General features: G+C 45.9%; 1 protein-coding gene across 5 annotated transcripts in view; it reads right to left on the reverse strand.

Annotated features, from left to right (window-relative positions):
* Positions 1–26118, reverse strand: part of SRPK2 (SRSF protein kinase 2) — a 219534-nt gene that overhangs the window by 14556 nt on the left and 178860 nt on the right. For all 5 annotated transcript variants that reach the window (XM_055130757.1, XM_055130734.1, XM_055130764.1 and 2 more), the window contains 9 exons: positions 25550–25637; positions 25111–25200; positions 22501–22605; positions 12566–12731; positions 11329–11354; positions 9532–9781; positions 8433–8915; positions 1815–1915; positions 1592–1699 (listed from right to left, as the gene is read on the reverse strand). In XM_055130757.1, coding sequence (XP_054986732.1) covers positions 1592–1699; positions 1815–1915; positions 8433–8915; positions 9532–9781; positions 11329–11354; positions 12566–12731; positions 22501–22605; positions 25111–25200; positions 25550–25637 — 1417 coding nt within the window. The remainder of the gene's footprint in view (positions 1–1591; positions 1700–1814; positions 1916–8432; positions 8916–9531; positions 9782–11328; positions 11355–12565; positions 12732–22500; positions 22606–25110; positions 25201–25549; positions 25638–26118) is intronic.

Here is a 26118-nt window from a genome sequence, read left to right on the forward strand (position 1 = left end):
TTCAGGCAAAGCTCATGCTCCCGGCTCTTGGCCGTGCATGCTGTGCGCATGAGGAGGCAAGGGCCCTGCTTTCTGCAACGTCCTTTCACTTCATGAGAAGAGAATCTGGAATGAGGACAACATATGGCTGAGAGAAACTACCAAGTATCAGAGCACTGGAGGGAGCCAGGAAGGGGGCTGAGTGGGAGGGAGAGCACTTCCCTTACAGGTGTGAAGTCCTGACTTTGGTCGCTAGAGAGTTAAGAAAATACAACACCTGGGGCTGGAGCAATAGCACAGTGGGTAGGGCATTTGCCTTGCATGCGGCCGACCCGGGTTCGATTCCCAGCATCCTATATGGTCCCCTGAGCACTGCCAGGAGTAATTCCTGAGTGCAGAGCCAGGAGTAACCCCTGTGCATCACCGGGTGTGACCCAAAAAGAAAAAAAAAAAAAAAACACCAGCCTAAGAAACACACCGTTACCACCAACGCTTCCCTTTTAAGCGTAAGAACAATGTGGCTGAACACACTAAAAGCTGCTGAGAGACAGACAGACAGAGACTGGCTAAGAGGGAACATTCATGCTCATCTACTCACAGGTCTGGAAAGTATGAGGTGCAGGGCGGGGAGTGGCACCCCGAGGGCTGACAGCGGGGTGAGGCGGCACACCCCAGGGCGCTGAGTGAGCACTCACCGTGCACTCCCCAAGCACTCTGGGGCTATGCAGAAGTGCCCAGACAGCCGAGGGCAATGAACATGCTAAAAGGTTTTCAAGACTGCGCTTCATAAAGGCAGAAGAAATAGGGCCATGACAGAGCTTTCACAGTAGAGCACAGGCCCAGCAGGGGCCCTCAGTCTGACCAGTATCCATGCATGAGGACATGGACACACACACACACACACACACACACACACACACACACACACACACACACACACACACCCCCCCATGCATGCACGCGCGCGCACGCGCTCGCTTGCCGCTGAGCTCCACAGGGCATGGCCCTGGACTCCCTCAAAGCACTGCTGGAAGGGACCCTTGCCCCTTGCCCTTTTATTACTGCTGGGTGCAGCAGCTTTAAAAGAAGACATTCAACGCAAGGCAGGGTGAGCGCTGGCTCTGGGGAATGATTTCTTCCCCTGCAGGGAGACAGGCTCTACCAGAGAGGCCACGGAGAAGGTGCCAGCATTCGCGCACAGACAACCCTCCCCATCAGAGAAGGCCCCTCCTGCCCGGGACGGGGAGACAGGGGGATGTGTACAGCACGTGGGGAGGCTGTAGGAGTGGGTCCTCAGGAAACACGAAGAAAGCAAAAACTCCCTGACTAGGCCTGAGGAGAAAGAGATGGTTTGAGAAGAATCTTCTTCTTTTCCATTTTTTTGGTAACACCAGGGCAGTGCCCAAGGGTGTTGGGGGCTGGGGGAGCAAACCCAGCCCTCCTGCTGCCACAACAGCAGCTGACCCCACTGAGGTGCCTTCTAGACCAGGACGCTTCGAAGCAACCTTCCCCTCGGCACCCCATACGGACCGGCGTTAGCCTCACTGCGTGGGTGGAGCACAGAAGGGGCCAAGTGCACAGGTGGGAGAGAATGGCAAAAGGCCGTTCTTACCATACACGCCGTACTCCAAATGTCCGCAGGTGTACTGTAACCTGCGCCTATTAACACCTCTATGGATCTATACTGACGAGTCTGGATGTCTTCCGTGAAGTGTTTGTGCTGGAAGGGAACAGAGGGCGTTACTGGGGAGGGACATGGACACGGAGAGCAGAAATCAAGGCTTCGACACATACGATCACGACCGACGGGCTTCAGAGAGAAAGGGGCCACTTACCACCCAGCAGGCATTTCCCAGGTCGGCGATTTTCACTCTGATTTTATCTGCATTCCGTGGATCCAGGGGATTCACCAACAAGTCGGCGGCCCGGGTTCTCGCTGGTGTTAAGTAACAGCAGAAGGATTAGGACTCAGGGCTGAGTGAGAGGCTTGTGCGGATGCCACGCCTGCCGGGCATGGGGTCCGCAGTCTTAGGAGAACACATTGCAGGGCCATTTAGGCCCAGAATCCCGAGTCTCTGCGATTCTCAGTCTCTGCCTCTGAGAATATTTCACAGGCGGCTACATTCCTCCCCTTCCTCTTGAGTCCGCAGTGGCAGAGCCCACCCCCTTCCTGTGGAGCACACCCAGTTCGGATTGGTGAGGCACAGCAGAAAGGAGACTGCTCTGGCAGCCCACCCCCTTCCCGGTGACTGTGCTTGCCTGACACCCACAGCCAACCTCTGCCTCGGGCCGGGCTGAGTGCATGGACTGCACTGGCTCGGGGACTACCCACAACCACAGAATCAAGCCGTGGAGAAGAAAAATCCCCAGGACAAGGTCCTGGTGAAATTTGAGATTGCTCTGGCCACTCTCAACTCCAAGGTGACCCAGAGGAAGGACACGGACGGACACACACACACACACACACACACACACACACACACACACACACACACACACACACACCAGCTTCGGAGGGCCCCAGGGTTGCTTTTCAGTCAATCCCAAACCATGGCGGTTATTTCAGGAGCAAACCCGGTGACAAGTAACAAAGGAAACAAAGCCAGTGTGGGCCAGACAGAGAATCTTCAAGTGACTCAGCATCTTCATCACCCAACCTCAAACTGACCTAGAAAGCTCAGATTTCTGCAAAGGATGAAATGCAGCTGCGGTTTCTATGTGTTTCAGGATTCCAAACTGGAACTTAGAGACTAAACAGCAAAGTCTGCCCGGCACAAACACTACACAGCCTTGTACAGTTCCCCTTGGGCACACCCACGTCAGGCCGTCTCCAGTGGCGGCGAGAGGAGGCTCTGTTCCCCGCCGTCAGCCAGGCAGCGGGCGCGCAAGGAGCCAGAGCTGACCTGGGCTCGGGGTGGTCGCACCCGACCCCCCAATCAGCACTGGGGGCTGAGGGAGTAAGAGGCTGCTGGAGAGTGGGCAACGTAATAGAAGAGCGGGAAGGGGGCTTGCCTTCCAGGCAGACAACCTGGGCTCACTGACCAGCATCTCCTGTGGGCCCCTGAGCCCCACCAGGACTGAGCCCTAACCTTCTTCCCATTCTGCTTGCAAGATGGAATAGCGCATCTGACTCTGGCATGTGTGCACCTGTTCCTGCTCCCCTGTTGGAGCTTTTCCTACCGCTCCGCAGTGCTTCCTCCTGTCCAGCCTTTGTGCGACCCTTTGCAGACCGCCCAGCCTCTAGATGGAGCAGTCCTGGGCACAAGGCCTTCCCGGACTCCCGGGCAGGTCCCGGTCTCCTTCATCTTTTCTGGGACTCTAGGGAGGCAGCAAGAACATAGACCAGCACCCTCTGAAGACTCACTCCGTCTGGGGGCCCAAAAACACTCAGAAAAAACACCATCTGCACCCCTATGTTCAGTGCAGCACTACTCATCTGAATCTGAAACCGTGTGAGTGCCTGAGAACAGACGAACGGATAAAGAAACTATGGCATATCGACACAATGGAATATTACTCAGCTGTTAGGAAAAATGCAGCCAAGAAATTTGCCTATAAATGGACGGACATGGAGAATATCATGCTGAATGAAATGAGTCAGAAGGAGATGAACAGAGACAGTGATTGCCTTCATTTGTGGTATATAACAAATGTATATATGTAGAAGACATAGCTACAGCCAGGGAAAACAGGGTCTAGAAGGACCACAAGTGTGTGTGTGTTGGGGTGGGGGGGGTGCGTGGAGGGTAGGTAAGATAGAGAAGATGGCAATAATAGCAGGAAATGATGACGCAAAACAAATACTGAATGTCAAAAATAGGTAAAGGGACGAAAACCACTCAGTATATGGGGAGCAGGGAGGGAGGGAGGGAGAGCGAGTGTGTGTGCCACAGACAAAGGCTGGGGGCAGGGAGACTGGGGACACTGGTGCTGGGAAATGTGCACTGGTGGAGGGATGGGTGTTGGAACACTGTATGAGTGAGACCAAATTATGAACAGCTTTGTGAAGATCTATCTCGGAGTGATTCAGCAATAAAATCTTAAAAAAAAAAGAGACTCACTGGTCAGGCTGGCGGGTGCCCCGGGCCTGCCAGGTGCCAGTGCTCCGGCCCCACAGGGGGACCTCACCAGAAGCCAGAAGGAGAGACACGGACACACGGAATTGAGCAGAAAGCGAATGGTCCAAGACCCACACCAGGAGGGAAAAAGGACATTCAAACTGGGGGAAGGAGGCTGAGAATGGATCACCAGCAGTGAGGGGACCCGAAGGGACGCCCAGGGGTACAATGGGCAGGAGAGGAGGAAAACGGTAGACGGGTTCCGCAGGGCACGCACGCGAGGAGGGCCAGTGGGCAGGCCAAAGGAACCCCAGGCTTGGGGGTCTAGCACCCGTGCACGTTTCCCGCCATCCAGTTGAAGAATGAGCACAACTCCCTGAGACTTGGTTCTCGGGAACAGAGACAAAGGAAAAGGACTGAGGCAGTCAGAAAAAAGAATAAAAAAGAATGGGAAGACGAGCACTGGAACAGCGGCCACTAGACGGCACTGGGTAAGGCTGAGGCCCCGGCTGGCCATCCGGCCTCACGGCCAGAGAACGGAGACACATGCTGGGCAGCCCCCGACACCCCACTCAGCACCGGGGCCTGAGGCAGCAGAGCTGTGGTGAGGGGACGAGGCCTGGATACTTAAGGAGGAAGGGACCATCCGCCTCACACCCCGGGGTTGCCTTTCTCACAGCCTCTCACAGGAGCTGATGACATGAAGCCACCTGAGGAAAACACTACGTTCCAACAGACACAGCATCATCAACAGTGCTGTTTCTCTGCGTTTAGTACCCCTCACTGACCATCAGAGACTAATCATCTCTTCAGACGCTTTTTGTGGTCCCTTGGGTCAGGTTTCTAAGGAGTGAACTGGCCCGCAGCAAATCCCAACAGAGAGCGAATGCCTCCCCGCTAGAGAACACGGAGGAAGTAAAGGGGAACCTGCTGGTGCTTCTCGCTACCTCTTACCAGTGTGTCGGCAGCTCCTGGTACCATGCAACTGACTACAACACCCCCCGCCGTGCAAACACAGGGACGGACAGTCCTGCAGGCGGCTGTCCAAACCAATCGCAACCACTGGCACCATGATGGGAGCCAGCGGCCTTACCTGGGCAAGGCCCGCTCCAGCCTGACGTCACAGTTCACAATACCAGGGACACCTGCAACCCCTTCCTAAGCACAGGAGCTTATTCCTGGTACTCAGTCCAGTATCAGGATCAAGAGGCTCAGTCACCTCAGCCGATTCCAGACTTAGGTGGACATTAAGGATTTACACTGTCCCTGCTAGCAGCTGGATGTTTTCTTCACACTGGAAATACTCACAGATGAATCGAGAATGGAAGGAATTAAAATAAACAACTCTGGCCTATCCTGCCAAGTGGCTTTACTTTGCTATTGACAACAACGTAGCAAAACCAGAGAAATAACACGGGGAATGAGGAGGGGGTTGGGAGGAGGTGTGTTCTGGGCAGGACCCTGCAGGGGGAGACTGCAGAGGGAGCTGGGGTGGGAGGAGGTCTGGCAGCAAGTCCAAAGAGGACAATGGAACAGACTTTTCAGAAACTAGTAAAAAGTCAGTAGAGGAGGTGGGCAAAGAGTTTGTTTTGTTTTAAGCCAGGACCAAATCCAGGGCCCCTCACATGCAGGAGTATGATCCCACTGATAAATCCTATCTCCGGCCCCTTGATAAATAGGTTTTAGTGCAGTTAAATACAACCCAAACATCAGTGTATGTTTATAGTTTATATCTATTTATATAACATATTTTTAGCACTGCTGTCCCATTGTTTGATTTGCTCGAGAGGGCACCAGTAACGTCTCCATTGCGAGACTTGTTACTGCTTTTGGCATATCAAATATGCAATATATTTATATATTTATATTATATAGATAGTTATTATCTATAAAATATAATTCATTTGTATATTTATACATTATACTAATTATATGTATTTTGTACATTTACATATATATTAATTATATATTTATACTAATTTATACTAATCTCCTCTTGGAGAGCCCAGCAAGCTACCGAGAGTATCCGCCCATATGAGCAGAGCCTGGCAAGCCACCCGGGGCATATTTGATATGCCAAAACTAGTAACGATAGGTCTCATTCCCCTGACCTTGAAAGAGCCTCCAATCGTTGCAAAGATGAGTAAGGAGAGGCTGCTGAAATCTCAGGGCTGGGGAGGAATAGCCGCCACTGGTGCCCGCTTGAGAAAATCCACAAACAATGGGATGACACTGATACAGTGATATACTAATTGTAACTATATTTACAGATTATTGTCCTGATGTTTTCGACACATAAGACACTGTTAAAATAATATGAATAATAACAAAAACAGTCTGCAGACATGGTCAACTCCAGTCCAGGAGAGTGGAAGTTTAACCCAGAGACAGACCCTGGTTCTAGAAAGCAGAGCACCTGACCGTGTACCCCCGACCCACCACCCCTAACCTCCAAAACTGGAGTTGTGTAAAAAGAATATAAGCCAACTTGAATATTTCACACCAACCAACTCTGCGAGGGGGGTGGGGAGGCTTTTGAGGCCAGGGGTATGGCTCAAGGGGTGGAGCTCATGCGGAATCTCTGTAAGGCCTGGGGTTCTGTCCCCAACACAACTGGGTTACTAGGAACTGCCAGACCAGCCTGAGCATGTGGCCAATCACAACAATAATTTTTTTAAAGAGTTTTTTAAACACAGCACTGCATTTTTCAAACCCAGAGCTTTTTGAAAAACAGTCCAGCAGGTAGGGGGCTTGTCTTGCATACTGCCGACTTGGGTTCTATCCCCAGACCCCATATGGTCCCCTGAGTAATGCCAAGAGCAATTTCTAAGTGCAGAGCTCAGAGTAAGGTCCTGAGCATCTGCGGATGTGACCCAAAAAGCAAAATAAAATAAAATAAAATAAAAGCTACAAGTTATTCAAAAGCATGATGACCACTGGCAAGAGGGAAAGAGACTGTGTGGGTCTGAGACACGTGAGAGAGAATGGGGGTGTGGGGGTGGGGCGGGGAGTGTCTCCAGAAGAGTCAGACAGTGCCTCACCCCTCCCAGACACACTATCCCACACATCACTTCCTTCTGTGCTATAGTGGCTCAGGATCAACTGGCATTCTAATACAGGAAATGCTTTCCCTGTGCTCCTATTTCCTGAGTTACGTACCCAAACTCATGAGCCAAATCTGAGAAGCCATGGACACTTCTGAATCAAGCTGATAGGTCAGAATCACAGGTGACAATGGGTACTTGCCACTGGCCTGGGGCGTGTGTGAAAAAAATGTGACCCTGTGGAGCCTTGACAAACTGAGTTAAAAGGTAGGAAAACCAGTTGGCATCACAGCACTATGTGATACAGGGGGGTGTGGAGGGGAGGGGAAGAAATGCACACCATGGGTTTCAGGTGCCACAAGTAGTGAGGTGGTGATGTATCTAAGATCTAAGAACAAACGCAGAGGTGCTGGATTCTCATGTGAGAGCATCTTCAAACCGGAGTGATCAGTGCGGGGCATTAGGAGGGGAGAAGTCTACCCCCACCCTGAGGATGAGTCATTACTGCTAGGGGTAACCGCCGGTGAGCAGGACGCCCCCACCACCACAGGGGAGGGGGCTGGAGGATTTCCTGGACCAACAACAATTCTTTTGCCACGTGAAAAACAAGCTTGTCAGTAGCAGGAGCAAATGAGATTTGAGTTTTTTCACTGCAGCCACACTGCACCAATAGGAATGCCTCGCATCTGCCTGCCCAAGCTACCCATGGCGTGTCATGTGTGCGTGATATGGCTTTCATGCTTAAAATAAGGTTCGGAGTAAGTCCCCATGACATTTAAGTCCACTGCACCTCCTCTAAGATTCTGTGAAAATTACAATGGCAGCATACTATCATTAGAAACCAGTAGAGAATAAGACGCTTCTCCCTCAGTATGGACAAAGAGCAGGCACATTTTTCCATAAGTAGAAACCAACTAAACCCAAACCCTAGACTATCAGATAGCAGGTGGGGTGCTGGTCTCCCTGGGGCCGGCCCAGGTTGGATCCCTGGCAACTCTGAATTCCTTCGAGCACCACCGGGAGTGATCCACACACACCCCCGACCTCCAAAAAAGGGGTGGAAGCTGTGAGATTTGGAAGGATTTTTCCAAATGTCTAATGTCACTGTCTATAAAAAGAGAATGAGAAAAGCTCAGAAAAGGGAACGGATAGATATAAAATTATTTTAAATTACATTACTTCAATCACAAGGAAGTAGTTGTGGTGTTTTTTTTTTTTTTTTTTTTAAAGAAACAAAGTCAATGCACACATACACGAACCCCCTGGGGCCTGAAGCTAGCTCCCGACACTGCATCTGCCAAGGGTCTGGCTAGGGCCACCGAGGGCAGTGTGAGGAAGGAGACACACTTACTCTTTGGCAACTCCCCGGTGCTGGAGGCTGAGACGGTCCTGCTGCGGTCACGGGATGGACTGCCTTCCTCTTGCTCCGTGAGAGGGGATTCCTCGGAAAGAGCAGAGCCACATGCCACAGGTTCTAAGGGCCCAGAGAACAACGCTGGGGAAAACTCTGGAAACTGTGACTCGGGCATTTTATGTTGTCCATTTGGCAATTCACCATTGAATTGTTCATAGGAGCTGCTGTATGCATAATCGCTCTCTGCATCGGGCTCATCCCGGTTGTACTCCTCAGGATTGGGACAATCTTCCTCTTCTTCATCTTCGTCATCCAGCTGCTGTTCCAGTAAGAACGGGCCATTCTCAATATGGCCATTGGTTTTGGGGGATTCTATCCACGTAGGGTCTATGTTTCCAAGTTCCTGCTCAACGTCGTCTTCATCTTTCTCGATGTTTTCTTTCTCGGTGTCTTCTTTCTCTTCTTGATCCTCAGTTTCACCTTAGGAATCAATGGTGTTAAGATTTAGAACTCTCACTGACAGAAAGAGACACTAGTGAAGGGATGGGTGTTGGGAGATTGTATGACTGAAACCATTTGTAACTGTATCTCACAGTGATTCAATTAAAAAAAATTAAAAAGAATCAGAACTCATTAATCTCCTTGAAACAATGGCACTAGGTACTTCTCTCCACAGACAAGATATTTTAATGTACTTAATTCATGGACTACACAGCGAAAGCTCTAGCTCCCCAGGGTACAATCTGTAGGGTTTTTATTTTTACTAATCGGCATGCTCTCAATAGAGAAAGCCAGTACTGGGGGAATGACAATCTCCAGAGCGGTAGGCTTCCATTTCTAACCTCTCCACAAGAACTGTAGAAAAGGCCTGTTAAGTAAAAGGTTAATTATAAACAACAATCATGATCCCAAAAGAGGAATAGCTTTTCTCCAGAGTTGCCTGCCCATTTAAAAAGTGTTAAAAAAAAAATTACATACTTCTGGCACACAAAAAAGTGCCAGAATGTCCCGTGCATCCCTGTAAGGAGTTAAAGAGAATCAGTCACGTGGTGACTGACAGGGCCCCGCTAGCAGCCCTCCCTCTGCTCTTACTGACCATTGTTGTCAGCGGCCGGCTCTGCCTTGGCCGCCTCCTCCAATTCCGCTGTTTTTAGTTTCACCTCCGGGCAGTACTCGCCATCCTGCTCATTGGAGGGTATATCAGGCGTGACGTTTTCTTCTACTGTTTTTCTTTCGGCTTCTCGCTCCAATTCCTCAATCTCCTGTAGGCGCTTTTCCAATAATTCAGCTTGCCTTTTCTGCTTCTTTTTCAGTTTTTTCTTTTTGTTTTTTGATATTTTTCCTATCTACAACATGTTAAGAAAATACCAAAGGTCAGCTAGCTTCTTTTTCAAGCACTGCACAATAGAATGAATGCTGACAATGTGGCAAATACCAACAGGTTATTATCCACGCCCCCCACCCCCCTCCCCAGGCCATAGTCTATTAAAATCGCATGCCCAGACATACCAGCACCTTGTGGCTATGGTGAGGTCAAACCACCATCAATAACAGAGTTTTGCCTAATTGCAATTAATGAACCAACTGGGAGATCCTGCCCGCCAAGAAACAGAGCTTAAATGCAGGAAGTCCCTTTGGTGTAGACTCCACAGAGAATTGAATGAGCGAACACGCGCATCCTTTGAACTAGGAGCACCTCTTGCAAGTTTTCCATGCTGATGCCAAGATATAGAGCCACAAGCTGCCTCCCCTCTTCTAACATGCCTGACTGAAAAGCCTGCCCACAGAGGTGTGCCATCTGACGCAGTGCTGGGAACGTCAAGTTCTGTCTTGGGGCCTTACTAACAGCCAAGACTGGGTGAACTATCACAAATGAGCATATGAATTAAAGGAAGGTCGGGAGAGGAAAAAACAAAAAAACAAACAAACAAAAAAAGAAATAATCCCAGGTCTGTCTCCAGACACAGGCATGTGACTGGGAGCGTGCCTGTCTCCCGAACTCAGCCATGAGCCGAAAGATAGGGAGTGGCCCCGCTCCAGAGCAGGCCAGGGGCTGTTCCCCTGACAGCTCTGCCATGCACTGAGACATCTATTCCAGCAATCTTCACATCTGGATTTCCCTTTCAGATCATTTTGATACACAGAGCTCTTTTAAAACTTGTAGGTGCCTCTTGTCCACGCATGTGAGCTCAGACACGCCCACACTTTATTCTTTCTCTAAGATTATATATCGAGAAGAAATATTGTTATACAGAAATTCATTTCTGTAGACAGTCAATGGTAAGATTCTTCTACTGGAACCAAGCCAGGCTTAGATCTATAAGAATACCATTTTATTTCAAGCAGCATTTCTTTTTATTGGACTACGTGTACTAAAATAGAGGAGCACAAAATCGGGCAGATTCTTTCATATTGGCTAAAATACAAGAAAGACCAATAGTTTTAAATAAAACCCCAGAAATCAAATGAAAAAAAATATGGAGTGACTTTGGAATGATCATATTCAACCCTGATGCCACCATCTTTCAGTTTACCAGATAATGAGGAGCACAGCGCCCCCAACAGGGTACAAGGAAAATAAAGATGGAACCTGGAAAGATTTGCATCAGACTAATTATAAGAATCACGTCAACTGACCGAAACAATAAAGCATTTATCGAAAGGCAGCATTTCTAAACAACTGTATTTTAAATTAAATTACATGAGGAGATCTGCAGCTCACAGAGAAAGGCACAAAAACTAAAGCTAATCCCTCGAACAATTCTTGAATGAAAAACTGTTATAAAAAGAAACAGAAAGATTGGTACAGTCGAATTTAATGATAGAAAGATCACACAAGCATGATCATTTACATTTGACATGAAACTGAGTAGCTGTATACGTGACTACTTACAGGTTTTTGTTGTGGAGCAGTACTCACTAAAACAGAAAGAAACAAAATAAATCAAATGAAAGTTTACAGGAAAATAGAGACAACTATTTATGTCGATGATATGACTATGAAATAAATTACTGCCATTTTTAATGGCAATCTGACTTCAAAAACTATTAAGGTGGCTTTCTTCAACGGCATACCTATAGTGGAGTTTCTCTTTTTTCAACTAAAATTAACTATAATTTCATTTCCAAGATAATCTCAATGGGCAGACAAAAAATATACAAAAGGACTCATATACTCATTAGGAAATATTTTTTACAATGAAAATAAACATTTTACATTACAAGATATATATCAATGCCTGAAAACCATCAGGCAAGTTTCGCCAATTAAAGTAAATCAAATACAACATTAATGCATCAGAGGGAACAATAAAAGGTTACAGCCAAGCGTGGCGTGCCCCCACCCCCACCCCAGCACCACTAAGTGCACCCCAGGCTCTGATGGGGCGGCCTCCCGAAAGGAAAGGGACAGGGGAAGGACAGTGGAAACTAACCTAGAAGCTGCCTCAGAGGCTAGGACTTGTCAGACTGAGCAGGGCCCCCCCTGACCTAACCAAGACCCAGAGGGGAGAAAGCTGCGACGTGCTGATGGTGACTTATCTCCCAAGAGCCCCAAGACCTCTCTCTGGTCTTCATACTTGCCTGACAAAATGGGAGTCACTGCTAACGTGAAGGGACGGCAAGGCGCATGCTGCACTTTCATCATCACCGTTATACACAGTGAAAAACCGAAATGAAAACATCTTAGTAAGCTACTCGATAAGAGCTGTGTCTGTTCTGACCCACCCGTGAGGCCTGTGGTACCTGGTTCCAAATCTACCGGGAGGCAGAGCCTGATACAGATTTGCTAACTCCAGAGTATACTACAAACAAAACCAAAATCCCCTGAATCTAAAAGGAAAATTCCGATGACTTGTTCAGCTGAAAGAAAGCTCCCTGTCCGTATTCCTCTGGCAGAGAAACTGCAAATAAGAAAACGGTTCACATGCAGCTAAGAAGTTCAATAATTTTTTTTTTAAATGAGAAGTTGAACAACTTAAAAACGCTGATGTCTGACTTAGGACATCTTCCTCCTCAAGGAGAAAGGTCTCTGGGGAGAGATATATTTGGATGCCTCCAAAGGGCAACTCTGCAGACTGGCAAAGGTCGCCCACACAGGGAAGCCCGGGGGGCTGGCTCGGCATCCTCACCTGCGGACCCCGAAGGCGGAGGGGCCCCTGCTTTCTGCCACTCGGTGGCCTCAGCCGCCATTCTTCGCACATATGCATCATCTACACACATCAAGATGTTTTCGGGCTTTATGTCAGTGTGAATAATCTTGCACTTACTGTGTAGATAATCTAACCCCTGAAGGACCTGGTTATAGAAAATTGAAAAATTTGTTATCCAACATTTATTTGGCAAAACAGGTAAGTGATCAAGAGACACAAAATACAATAGGCACAAAAAGACATTGTTGAGTGAACACCTCTCCCTATCAGGCCCCACAGGAATCCAGCTCTTTGCCACAACTTTTTTTCTTTTGTTTTGGATGGGGGGGGGAGGAGTACTGCAGTGGGGGGTGGCCACACCCGGCTGTGCTCAGAGCTAACTTCCAGCTCTAAACTCAGTGATCATTCCACTTGGCGCTAGGAGAATCATATGGGCTGCCAGGGACAAAACCCAAGCCAGTAGCATGCAGAGCAAACTGTACTACAGTTTTGACCTCCTGGACTGTAGTTCTGGCACCCCTCCCCCCATTTCAATGTCAATCATTCTGCAGATAATTTATGTTCAAGGAGGCAAAATGCATCTCTATATGCGGTGCTAAGGATCAGACCCAGGTCAGCCACATGCCAAATAAATGCCTTACCAACTATACTAGCTTTCTGGTCCAAGGTTCCAGATTTTTAAAACACTGGTTATTGCATTTAGACTGGGTTGGATTTCTGTATAAAGCACAACTTGTGCCATCTGACAATGAACACAGGAAAAGACTTTACCACTGGGACAAATTAAGTGGGTTAATTAAAACACAGCGAATCATTAAAGAGCAGGAAACCATAAAGAGACAGTGCAGTGCAGCATTGAAACACAACCTTGGGGCTCAAGCTGATCTTAACTGAAGCTGTCTGAGCATGACCTCTCCCTATTTTTATAAAATAACAGGGGCAATAGCTGTTGGGAGTAACATTACAATCTAAAGCAGGTACAGTGATTGCACATGGATGACCCTGATTTGATCCCTGGTACCCCATATGGTCACCTGAGCTCTATCGGGAGTAATCCCTGAGTACAGAGCCAGGAGTAAGCCCTACCAATATGGCATCAGACATAGCACATACCTCAAATTTTAAGGCTGAGCAAGGATCAGGACACTTGATTAAAAAACAACAAAAACAAACCAGAACACCTCAAGGCCTTCAACATAAATGGAAAGCCAAAATAAGTGAGAAGACATGGATGGATAGTGACTAAACAACCATGAATTTGCTAATCTGGGACTTTAAAAATAACATACATTTTCTTTCAAACTTAGGAAATGGTTTTATTTATCAAAATTAGCATGTATTTCTGTTCTCACTTAGTGAGGTCTAAAGAAATAAATTACCCCCAAATCCAGACTCAAACAATGATGATGAGCAAACTATTAATGGGTTATGATGAGTAACTATGATTTATGCAGAATAACTAGGGACTACGCAAATTATAAATGAATCAAGACTGACAACGAAGACTAGATTTCCTCTTGCAAGATGTGAAAAACGGTGAAAAGGAGTGTTAAAGAACTGCCTCCTCTGTTGCTGTCATGAGTGAAATGCTGGCTCTTTCCTGCCTAGCTGCCTTCCCCCTCAACAACAGCAGGAGGCAGCAGAGGCTGTGGAGAGGCCTTGCTAGCAGGCTGCCAGCAGTTGGAGCTCAGAAGGCCAGGGCAGCCCACAGCCTCCCTGGGCAGGGCCTGGATTACTCCAGGGAAGTCAAGCTTGCAGGGCTCAGCAATGCAGTGCCAGTCCAGAACTAACGAGCTATCTAGTGGTGGCTTCCTCTCTCTGACCTCAAATTCAGCTATAATGAAAAACTGCCTGATCAAGATACCACTGAGGTTTCTTAGTATTTATGTGCCTGTGATAAAAACAGACCCATTACTGGTGTTAACATCATAAACTTGCTCCTCACTGCAACAGGCTGGCACAGCTCGCTTGAAGTTTTAAATAATCTCAAAATCTGGCAGATAGAAGGAACATACTGAGAACTCAAAGACTTAGCTCAGCAATGGCTCAACAATCAAGAGATAAGTCACCCTCAAATCGGGAACTGCAAAGGGAAATCTTCCCAACTGCTGATGCTGATGCCCTGGGTCCTGGCAGTGCTTAGGAGGACTGTGTGGTGCCTGGAAGGAGGTAGAGGCACACAAGGCAAGAGCCTCGCAGGCGATACCGTCTCTTCATACCCTGGCTTATTTTGACTGGTCACAAGACAAGTTCACGCTTCCCCCCATCCCCACCGGTCCTGTCCCCACTCTGAAACAAAGGACACAGAGTATGGACACATGGTTACCCCGGGTTCCAAAGTCCCTGTAGAATAAGGGAAAGCCAACAGGAAGCCAATGGGGCTGGGGGAAGGGCGTGGGAAACCAGGAGCACTCTCCCAACATACTGACTCTTTCCAGAACAGCTAATACCCAAGGAGAGTAGAGACGAGGGCCAGGATATTGCTCCATGGTTGGAAGCCTGCCAACGGGCTGGGGGAGAAGGCAGCTGGAATAAAGAAGGGATCACTACATCAATGATAGTTGGCGGGATGACTCAGGATAAGAGATGTGTGCTGAAAGTAGATACAGGACCAAACATGATGGCCTCTCATTATCTGTATTGCAACCCATAATGCCCAAAAGTAGAGAGAAACTAGGAAATTGCCATTCCTTCAGAGGCAGGGTGTGGGCTGGGGAGGGGTTCACGGGAGGGAAACTGGGACATTGGTGGTGGTACATGTGCACTGGTAGAGGGAAGGGGTTTTCAATGGTTTTCAATCATTGTATGACTGAAATTCAAACATGATAGCTGTGTCATGCTGATTTGTTTAAAAAAACAAAAAAAAATGCAGTCAAACTCTAGAGGCACTCTTCTCACTCCTAGCCAACCAAAGCTGACAAGTACATCTCCCTCTCTTCCTCAGTAGGACAGGTAAGGCCAATGCTCCAGGTGTCTTCTGACAAGCATGTGATTAAGCCGAATCGAGAAAGGAGAAACAGAGGAGGTAACCATGACAGTCACACACTCAAAGGATTCAGGGGTTCTGGCCTTCTCTACTCAGTCCTGAAGCGGCCTTCCTTCAGCGCCCATTCAAATGGACTCGGCAAGAATCCAAGCAGCTGTACCTCTAACCAGAGTCAGCAAGGCGACTGTACCCGGGGGAGCGGAGAGCGCGCACGCATCATCCTGGCGGAAAGGCGCCAACGCTTGGCGAGGAACAGGACCATATGGACACCACATTGGACACATTTAAGAATGTAAAAATGTTTACCAATTTAAATTACTCTTCCCGGTCTAAAATGGAACAACCATGGCTCATTGATAATGAAGAACAGTAAAATAACGACAGTAAGTGCTAAGCGTAGAGAAAATCATTCCCTGGTAATGGGGGGGGGGGGGGGGGGGAGAACCAACTGGGATGCATAAGACCAGAGCCCCTCAAGAAACCCAGAGGGTCCAAGAGCCCACAGAAGGCTTGGGGGGGGAAACGAGAAAAAACACTGGCAATTTTTAGGCATTTTTTTGGTTGCTTTGTTGAAGGGGGGGGGCTAGTAGGGAAGGAGGGCGTGACACCTAGCCATACTTGAGGAAAACTCCCAACTTTGTGCTCAGGGGGACCCTGTGATACCTGGGATGGAGCCTGGGGCCACTGGGCTATCTCTCTCTTTCTCCAGCACAGGGCACTGGTTAATAAAGTCCTAGTCACGTGCACAGAGGAGCAATATAGAAAGTTTCTCGTCACTGATGATAGCACAGGTGGGGTTAAGGTGCTTACTCGCCCTAAAGTTGATGCCACTCTAAGTCCGGGCACACATTACAGTAGACCAAGCACAGCCAGAAGTGACCCCTGGGCACACAGAGCCAGGAGTAAAGACCCGGGGTATCACACACGAGCCCCAAAGCCAACAATTTTAGTATATAAAATCTAATGCTTTTACATTTTATTTTTCTTTGGGGATGGGGGGGGGCGCGCAAGCGGCTCAATCTGAGCAGTGCTCACAAGCTACTTCAGGCTCTATGCTCTGAGGTCACTCTTGGCGGTGCTCAGGGATGAAGAACAAGCTCAGGGTCCAGCTCGGGCCTCCTGCATGCAAAGCATATGCTGCAGCCCGCTGAGCAACTCTGTGGCCCTGCGCTTCGGAAGCGTATGATCGCCAGCTCTACTTTGATTAAGAAAGCCATTTGTGACGGGGGAATGACTGCATACATTTCACAAAGAAATGTTCAGAAAAATGCTCCAAAACATTTCATTGTAGACAATTTCATACTTGCAAAACGTGAGCGTGGATTCTGGAGTTACATCACCTGATTTCAAACCTTGGTTCCATCAGAGTAACTGTGGGATTGAAGCAAATTTTCTTTTTTGAAATAAGATACTGGATGTTGGGTTGGGGGGAGGGGGCCTCCACGACTGTTCCTTGAGACCAGTGACGTGGCGATGCTCGGGCCCGGCAGCATGCAGGGAACGGAGGGCCATGCTCCTGACACGCACCTTACCACATGAGTTATAGCCCAACTCCTGGATAAGACTCTTTTTGTTTTTGGTTTCAGGACCACACCCGGCGATGCTCCAAGCTAACTCCTGGCTCTGCATTCAGGAATCAATGGCGATTTTCGGGGGACCAAATGGGATGCCGGTGGGGCTTTTAAGAGGGGTGGGCCATATGCATGTCAAATGCCCTCCTCCTGTTCCATCACTCTGGTACCATCCTGAGGAAGATTCTTATCTTCTGTGTAACATGCCATGTAAAATGTAGAGACAGTTAAACCCCTGATCTAGCAAAATTGTGGTGTGGTGTAGCCAGGACAGATCAACACAAATAACAAGGTGAGGGAACTGGGCTAGGGAGATAGCCCAAAGGGTTGAAACAGATGTGACACAGGTTCCAGCCATGGTACCATCTGGCCCCCCTGAGCACAGCCCAGGGCGTCCCCTAAACAACCCAGCAGAATTAGGCTCCCACCAAACAGAACCTCAAAGACAACATCGACATCAAAAAGCAAGGCCCTAAAAGAATATCACAAATGTAATAGAAAAAGTTCACTGATTTCAAATGTTAGGGCAGCAGGGAGGCGGGGGATGGGGGGGAGAGAATACAGAAGAGAAGGTAATTAATTGCCTTGCATGAAGCCAATCCAGGTTTGATTCGCAGGAGCAGGTACAATCCTGGAGCCCTGACACAGAGATCCCCAAGCCTGAAGCCAGGAGTAATTCTCAAGCACCACCAGATATGGTCCAAAAATAAAATGAAAATGGAAAATTTCTGGCACTAGAGTATTGTAGCAAAGACACCATAAAGCTTTCAAAATTAAAACATCACCTAATCTTTCAATTGCACATGAAAGTTGAACCCCATTTAAAAATAGCAAGGGCAGGGCCAGAGATAGTGCAGCAGCTTCCCCAAATATAGCTTACACTGCACACAGCAAACCTGGGTTCAATTAAATTTGGTCCCCGTCCAAGCTGAACGCCAAGGAACAACCCCGGAGCACTGCCAGGTGTGCCCCAATACCAAAAAAAAAAAAAAAAAGAGAGAGACAGCAAGGACTTTTTAAGAAGTCATCACCTATGACACATTTGTAATGCCCCACAAATACTAAGTACTGCCAACACCTTTCCTATCAGTTTTAGAAATAAAAATTAGATATAAAATACAACTTGGCACCAAAATAATTAAAAGCAGCTGGGGGCGGTAACAGACAAGACTTCACACTCTGAGGCGAGGGGAGACACACGTTTGGTGGCGTGAGTTTTCAACCTCCAGCACCAGCAGCCAAGGTCACCAGGGCTGTATGAGTGCTAAAACTTAATCAGGGGATAATAAATTACAGGAACCTATTACACAGCCCATGATTCAGTCATGTGTAAGATTAACAAAAGCTCTGTCCTGAGAGATTAACTGGAGCTGGAGAGCAAGTATAGTGGGCAAAGGCACTTGCCTTGCAGACAGCAGACTTGGGCTCGATCCCTGGCATCCCATACCACCCCCAGAGCACCAACAGGAGCGATTCTGAGTGCAGAGTCAGGTGTAGGTCCCTGAACACAGCTGGAGTTGATGCAAAATAAAATAAAAGGAAAGGACAGATAACTGTCGAAAACATTTCTGGATCACATACTACATGAAAAAGCGACAGAAGTGGAACTCCAATGTCATAGTGCAAGGGCCACTCTGTGCAGGCCACAGTGGGTGATGCTGTTTATCAGGAGCCAACAAAGTAAAGATAAAAATTTAAAAAGCTGTGGGGCCGGAGCGATAGCACAGCGGGTAGGGCGTTTGCCTTGCACGCGGCCGACCCGGGTTCGATCCCCGGCATCCCATATGGTCCCCCAAGCACCGCCAGGAGTAGTTCCTGAGTGCAAAGCCAGGAGTAACCCCTGAGCATCACTGGGTGTGACCCAAAAAGAAAAAAAAAATTTAAAAAGCTGTGAGGCCCACACTCAGTGGGACACAAGGGGCTGGGAGTCAGTGGCCAGGGCAGAAATCAGGGCTGTGGCCAAGGTAAGCCAAAACTCTTCCACTTGAGTTGTCATATAACTCAAGTAATGCTTGAGTAATATGACCATAGTAATGCTTCACTATCAATCTTCACAATAAAAGTCACAGAGTGTGTATTATTCTGATTTTATAAAGGAAGCAACAGTCTCAACAAGCACAGAAGAGCTTGTGAGAATCAAAGAATAAGGGTTTGAGTTAAGAGCGAGAACTAAGGATCCGAAGAGACTATACTGTTGAGGTTTAAGCATGAACCGTGCATGAGGCTGACCCCAATTCAAACCCCTGCACCACAAATGGTCCCCTGAACACAACAGGGAGAATCATGTATTTTTAAAAAATAAGTAAGTGACCTAAAGAAATAGCAGCATTCCACAAGTATAGAGGGAGGCCCCGGGAATGCTCCAAAGGCGAGTCTCCTTCACGTACTCAGGTGAGCTAGATTTTATTTTCCCATTTGGCCATAGAGGATTAGCCCTGCAGTTCACCAGCTCATGTGGCCAACAATGCCTCGCTGGAGCTGAGATGACACAGGGCAGTCAGCGAGGGGGCCGGGCGCAGGAAATCGTGCAAAATACTGGATTTGCCTTCAAGGGAATGACAAGGCCTGTGTTGAATACTCCCAGAACTGTTACTTCCGACATTATAACCAAGTGCATGTTTTCTTTTTTTTCCTAATATTTACAGAACTATAGTTTTCTTCAGACATTTAGCAATATGAAATTTTCCAAGTTTAGTACTGCCACTAATAACAATTAATTCCCACATGTTATTCCAGGAGCATATAATCCTCGCATGCACATTCATTTTCCCCAGCTTAGCACACAAACCACATAGATTTTTCTCCATTAAAGAAGAATAGTTTTTTTTCCCCCACTAGATATTATCCAAGCGACTAGTGACTTACTTTTGGGAGACAGGGGTTAGGATGCAAGGAGGGAATGAGGCCACCTTCCCCCCACCCTGCAACCCCCACCCACACACACACGATGGGTGCCCTAACACTAAGTCATATCCCTAACCCACTCGGGACGCTAATACAAATATGATCATCTAAAATCTAAAAGGGAGCAAATACATAATATAACAAAATAACCAGCCAAAATCAAATGAACACCAAACATACTGGGAAGAAAGCCAGTAGATCTGACAGCAGCTTTGCACTTATGGTGACTGTAAAGACAGAGCTAAAATGCAGGTACACATCATGATCTAAAGATGGGAAGTAAGGGGGGTCAGCTGGGAGGAGGCAGGAAGGGAGCCAGAGTGGAGAGGAGAGAAGGACGCACAGTGCAGAGACTAGAGGAAGCTCTGTAAGGAGTTGTACCATCCTGCTACAGAAATGGGAATCTCAGAAAAGATTACTTCTAGTGAAAACAACAACTCGGGAACCAGAAAAATAGTACAGCACTTACTGCACTGTTAAAGTACTTGCCTTGCATGCCCCCAACCTGGAGTTTGAACCCAGCACCACATATGATCCCCTGAACCCTGCCAGGAGTGATCCCTGAGCACAGAGTGAGGAGTATGCCCTGCTCACAGCTAAGTATGCCCCCAAAAAAATGACAAAGAAAACATCTCTGAGTAAGACCTAACAAGAACATTTTTAGACAGTTAAGGTAGTCTAAACAGACCTCGTCTGACCACAACGATTTGCATGCCAAGAGGGACATGTGTCAGGAAACCTGTTCTTAAACTCAGGGGGAGGCATACCTGAACTTTCCACAGAATTAAAAAAAAAAACAACACAAAAACCAACTAAACAAAGCAATTCAAACACTATTAAAACAGTAATATAGACTACTCTTACTAAACAAATTTAAGTTAAAATTTATTGACTGAACATCCCAGACAGAGAAGGGAACACCAAGTAATATGTGACTGGAGATCCTGCATGGGAAGGGAGATGCGTGCTGAAAGTAGACTAGAGACTGAACAGGATGACCACTCAATACCCCTATTTCAGGCCACAACACCCAAAAGGAAAGAGAGATATCAAATTGGAATGCCTCGCCAAGGAGGTTGGGTGGGGTGGGGGGATAGGAATGGGAGGTAGGAGGGATACTGGGTGGTGGAGAATGGACACTGGTGAAGGCATGGGCTCTTAAACATTGCATGAATTGCATGAGGGAAAAACAAGAACAAAAATGTGTGAATCTGTAACTGTACCCTCACTGTGACTCACTAATTAAAAGATAAATTAATTAAAAAAATTTACTGACTGAAAAAGCTGCTTGTAAAAGAGCAAAATCTTACTCACATAAGCAATGATGAAAATATATACTATCCATAACTGTTACATTCTTCTGCAGATATCATATTTCCTGTACACAGCAGTCCTCAGAACTTACTCTTGCCTCTGTGCTCAGTTATCAATACTGGCATTAGTGGGGGACCAAATTTCGGGGACTGAACTGGAGCTGGACGCATGCAAAGAAGGTGCCTTAACACTACTACCTCCAGCCCTGCTAGATACTCCATCCATTATATTCATATTTCCCAGTGATTAGGTTTTTTTTTAGATGTGTATCTTTGCACAAAAATGCAGAGCCTCATACATAAACATACCCGTATATGCTACTGTTGAAACACTTCCTGACCCCTGAACTCACAATTCCTCAATTACAAATATTCCCTGATTCTTCTCCTACTGAAGAATCCCTGACCCAGGCGGATGGACTGCCAAGTAGGTCTGTGTCAAATCACCTCGTCCTCTTCTCATGCTAACAGGCAACATCTCTGAAAGAGTGAAACTTACATGAAGACTCATGCATGGTAGCTATCCACTTGGTGAGAAGAGGAAATCCAGAATAAGCCTGATCAACAATTTGTTTAAATTATAGCTGAATACAGACTGCGATGTTCAGCAAGGAAGCTGATTCTGGTGCACATTTCTATCTGCAAGATCCCCCATGTATGTACTAAGGAACTCAGCGGGGCACGTTGCAATAATGATTTCAAATATAACAATTTCATTCTAGACCTTTTTGAAAAAGACCAACAATCAGAAGAAATGACTAAAAATTATATATTGCATATTGTTCAAGACAATACATTCAGATCATTAAAGGCATACTGATGGGGGTAGGGGGGCTGTCACACTAAGTAACACTTGAAGGTTATTTCCAGCTATGTACGCAGGGCCGCTCCCAAGCATGGACCAGATGTGTGCAGGGGTCAACTGCATGCAAGACAAGTGGCTTAACCCCTGTATTATGCTTCCCACAAAATGCACTATATGAGGAAAAGTTATGCTCATTATTTTTATGTTATATGTAAAACAAAAATTTACACACACACACAGGTGTTTGTGTTAAAAAAAATAATTATAACAGGAGTGTGGGATGAACAGCTAACAGACAGGCACTGGTGGAGTGGGGGTTGTCCCCTGAGCCTCACCTGTCTGATGATACTCTTCACACAACGCACTGGGAGGCCCTGGTAGTTGGACTTAATGATCCACTTGAGGAGATGGTGGCCAAGCACCTCAAAGACCATGCAGACATCTGGGAGATAGTTAAGGATCAATGACAGACAGAATATCTGGAAGGATTTACTGGAGAAAAAAAAAAAAAAGCAACAGCATTACAGCACTAGGCAAAACTTTCAACTTTTCAACTTTTATAAAATACAACATCAACACTATGAAGAATACTGAAATGATCATTTGCTGTTTCTCGCCCAAAAAGATCTAACATCTATGATTATTGGTAACCGGTTACATATTAATGTGCAACTATAATCACTTTCAGAATAGAGGACCTAATCATACATACTAAATAGCAAAAATAGAGTTCTATAAGGAGAGCAAAACCTTACTGTTTTCCCGATCTCTCTGGAGAACCGAGATAGGGCTCACTTGGTGCATCCTTTGTATTTGGAAGTTCTCAGCCTGGCACATGGTTCCCCGCCCACCCACCCCAACACTGCTGGGTATAACCCTGGCAGCATCCCAAAATTCCTGTCCAAGTAGCAACACATTGCCAAGCAAACACTGGCCATAAGAGCCCCACAGACTGAAGACTCCTTGAGTATCTCCAATAAATGAGTAACTCTCCTGCGTTCTATAGTCTACTGGTAGCACAACTATGGCTAATGTCACATACACATTATACTCTTTTCGGCTTACTCCTTACTGATCACTAATAGCAAAAACGAGGAAGGTTCAAACCTCATAGAAACTACTCAGGGAAAAAAAGAAAGATAAAGAAGTCTAGCACAGGGATCTGCTTGCTTGTATAAATTTCTATGCTATGGGTAAAATAAAACACTTTGCAAAATAGAGCTCTAAAACAAGACTCAATTTTTTCCCATCAATCACACTTTTCGGTGTATGCTAAATCAATTTTAATACTCTCGGGAGCCTAAATGGAGAGAGGGGGCCCGCGGGGCTGCAGGGGATGGAAGGAGTTGATATACTGACTGATAGCTAGCAGGATTGCGGGTTATTCTTGACAATGCTGGGGGGAGCTGTGTAGTGCAGGTGGTGCTAAGCATTGGGACGGGGCTGCCCACATGAGAGAGAAGCAGCTCGCCCTTACAACTGTACAATGACAATCCTGGGGGGCGGTGACACAGGACGGAAGGTCCTTCCTGGCCTTCTGCTGACCTGATCAAAATCCTGGCACCATATACTTGCCCCAAGCACCACGAGGGGTCTTTCCTAAGCTGCGGCCCAAACCCTCCCTTCAAAACAACAATTTTCTGTTGTTGTTTTTGAAGTGGAAGACTACAATAAATTTAATGTATTGCATTAAGTCCAAATCCAACAGAAGTCTGGAGTGTCTTTTTTATTTACCTTTACTGTTTTTAATGGGAATTCTAGTAAACCACAAATAGCCAGAATGATAGCTCAACAACTCTACTATATAATAATTGTAAGACAAAAAAAACCAAATGGTATTGCAACATTTTGAAAATAGGGGAAGGAGAGCTATTTTTACTTGTTAAACAAAATGCAGGTTTATCAATACTCTGAGAAGAGTTAGATCAACAATTTTATACGTTTGAGTTCTAACTCAATCAATGTCATTTAGGTGACAGAGACCAGAATTATGCATTACTATACACTGTCAAAACTGCTCATTGTGTTATTGCTTTTATTATGCTTAACTTATAAACTTTACCAATAGGTTTATGTGTGCAAAGGAAATTACTGTCAATAACATTTTGAAGATGTTACTGGCTCTTGCTCGAGCAAATCAATGAACAAGGGGATGACAGTGATACAGTGAACATTTATGCTGGTAAAAACAGAAGTTCTAGGATTTTTCTTAGAAATAATTCAGCAAGATTCAGCAAGAAATAATAGATCAAGCAATCATGCAAAGAACTTGAGGACTGTTGAATATGAATAATGGATCTATAGAAAATCACTGTATTACATTCTTTACTTTAAGAATTGGAAAATTTACAAGATAAATACTTTGAGGAAAAAAGGAAGTCTCATCCACTAAGCACTAACCTTTGTCAGATTTACAGAGAATGACTTTTAATGAGTGTTTTAAGTATTCATATTCAATGTGTAAGCAAAGTGCATCAAGCAAAAATACTTCCATATTCTCCCTGGAGAAATATGAAACTTTGAAGGATGAAGTAAACTTTATTACTTTGACATTAGTAGAACAGCTATCTGTGTTAATGAATATATCAACCTCTTGTGATACTCCAGCAGATAGTATTATTCTCTTTTAAGTTTCAAGCAACGCCAATACATTTATAACTCACTTCGATAAAAATAGACAAAATAAATCCTACAACAAAATCTACGCTGATATAAAAATATTTAAGATTATTACTACACAAAAGAAAATCAGCAAAGGCCCTGACAGAGCCTGTCAGACAAATTGCTTCAGATTTTATGAATAACAGTAACTGGTATGTCACAGTGAATGATGAAGCAGAAAGTAGAAGTTTATACAGGCTTGAAATATTTCTAGGCCTTAAATTTAAAAAGTAAACTAAAATATAATTCCACTGTCAGGAAGTAACAGAACTGTGAATAAGGATATGAATTCCATTCATGCCTGAAATCTTGAAGTCATCAATTAGCTGAACAACCATGTCTTTATTTGGGTCATTGGGATCACTTTCTCGAACCTGTGGTAAGAAAAAGGAAGCAAAAATGTTTAACAGAAAGTCACAGTAATCAAAACTGTTTTACCAAGCGATGTTTCCATGGGCAGCATTTTGCATGCGGCAGGCCCAAGTTCAAGTGCCAGTACTACGCGGCACCCTTGGGAGTACATAGCCCGGAGCAGCTCCTGAGAGCCCCCAGGCAGCACATGCACTAAATGCAAAAATAGTGATGTTTTCAGAGAAGATTCAGGATGAGAACTGATAAAACATATATTCAATTTTACTTGAGTAAAAACCAGCCGAGAAAATTTTTGTGGAAGAATTTATCAACAATGCCTCCTTTATCATTCACAGTATTTGTAGTACTTACACATTTGAGCAATTTTATTTCATCCAAGGCTGTCTCTGTATAATGTTGAGCACTTTTTACAACTTTCATTGCAACAAATCGTTTCCCCCTTGGGAAAAAAAAACAATACATTGTTTGACATAATAAACAGAGGTGATTAATACACTTTCCAAGAAAGAGAAAATTTTGAAAAGCTTTCATATAAATGATACTTTTCCACGCAGCACAACAACCAAGCATGAACACCCTGCCACACTACACAAAGAAACACCTGAACATTTGAGCCCAGGGGCATACAACTTCCAGCCTGGCAGCAACAAAGATCACAAAGGAAAGGAATAATTAACAGTAATATGAATAATTTAAAAATTCTCCAGCCATGGAGCCATGGGTACAAATGCCACATTTCTGAAATTTGTGTTTGTTTTTTCTAATAGGAAAAAAATATATACCAGTAAACTATAAAGGTTTGTACTCATCACATATAAGGGTAAATCCTTTGACTGCTGTTCTAGTCCATACACACAGACTCAATTTATATGCAGACTAAGAATGCAGTTTCATACTATAGGCCACAGGATAAAAAAGAA

Source organism: Sorex araneus, chromosome 1 (assembly GCF_027595985.1).
Source record: "Sorex araneus isolate mSorAra2 chromosome 1, mSorAra2.pri, whole genome shotgun sequence".
NCBI classification, from domain to species: Eukaryota; Metazoa; Chordata; class Mammalia; order Eulipotyphla; family Soricidae; genus Sorex; species Sorex araneus.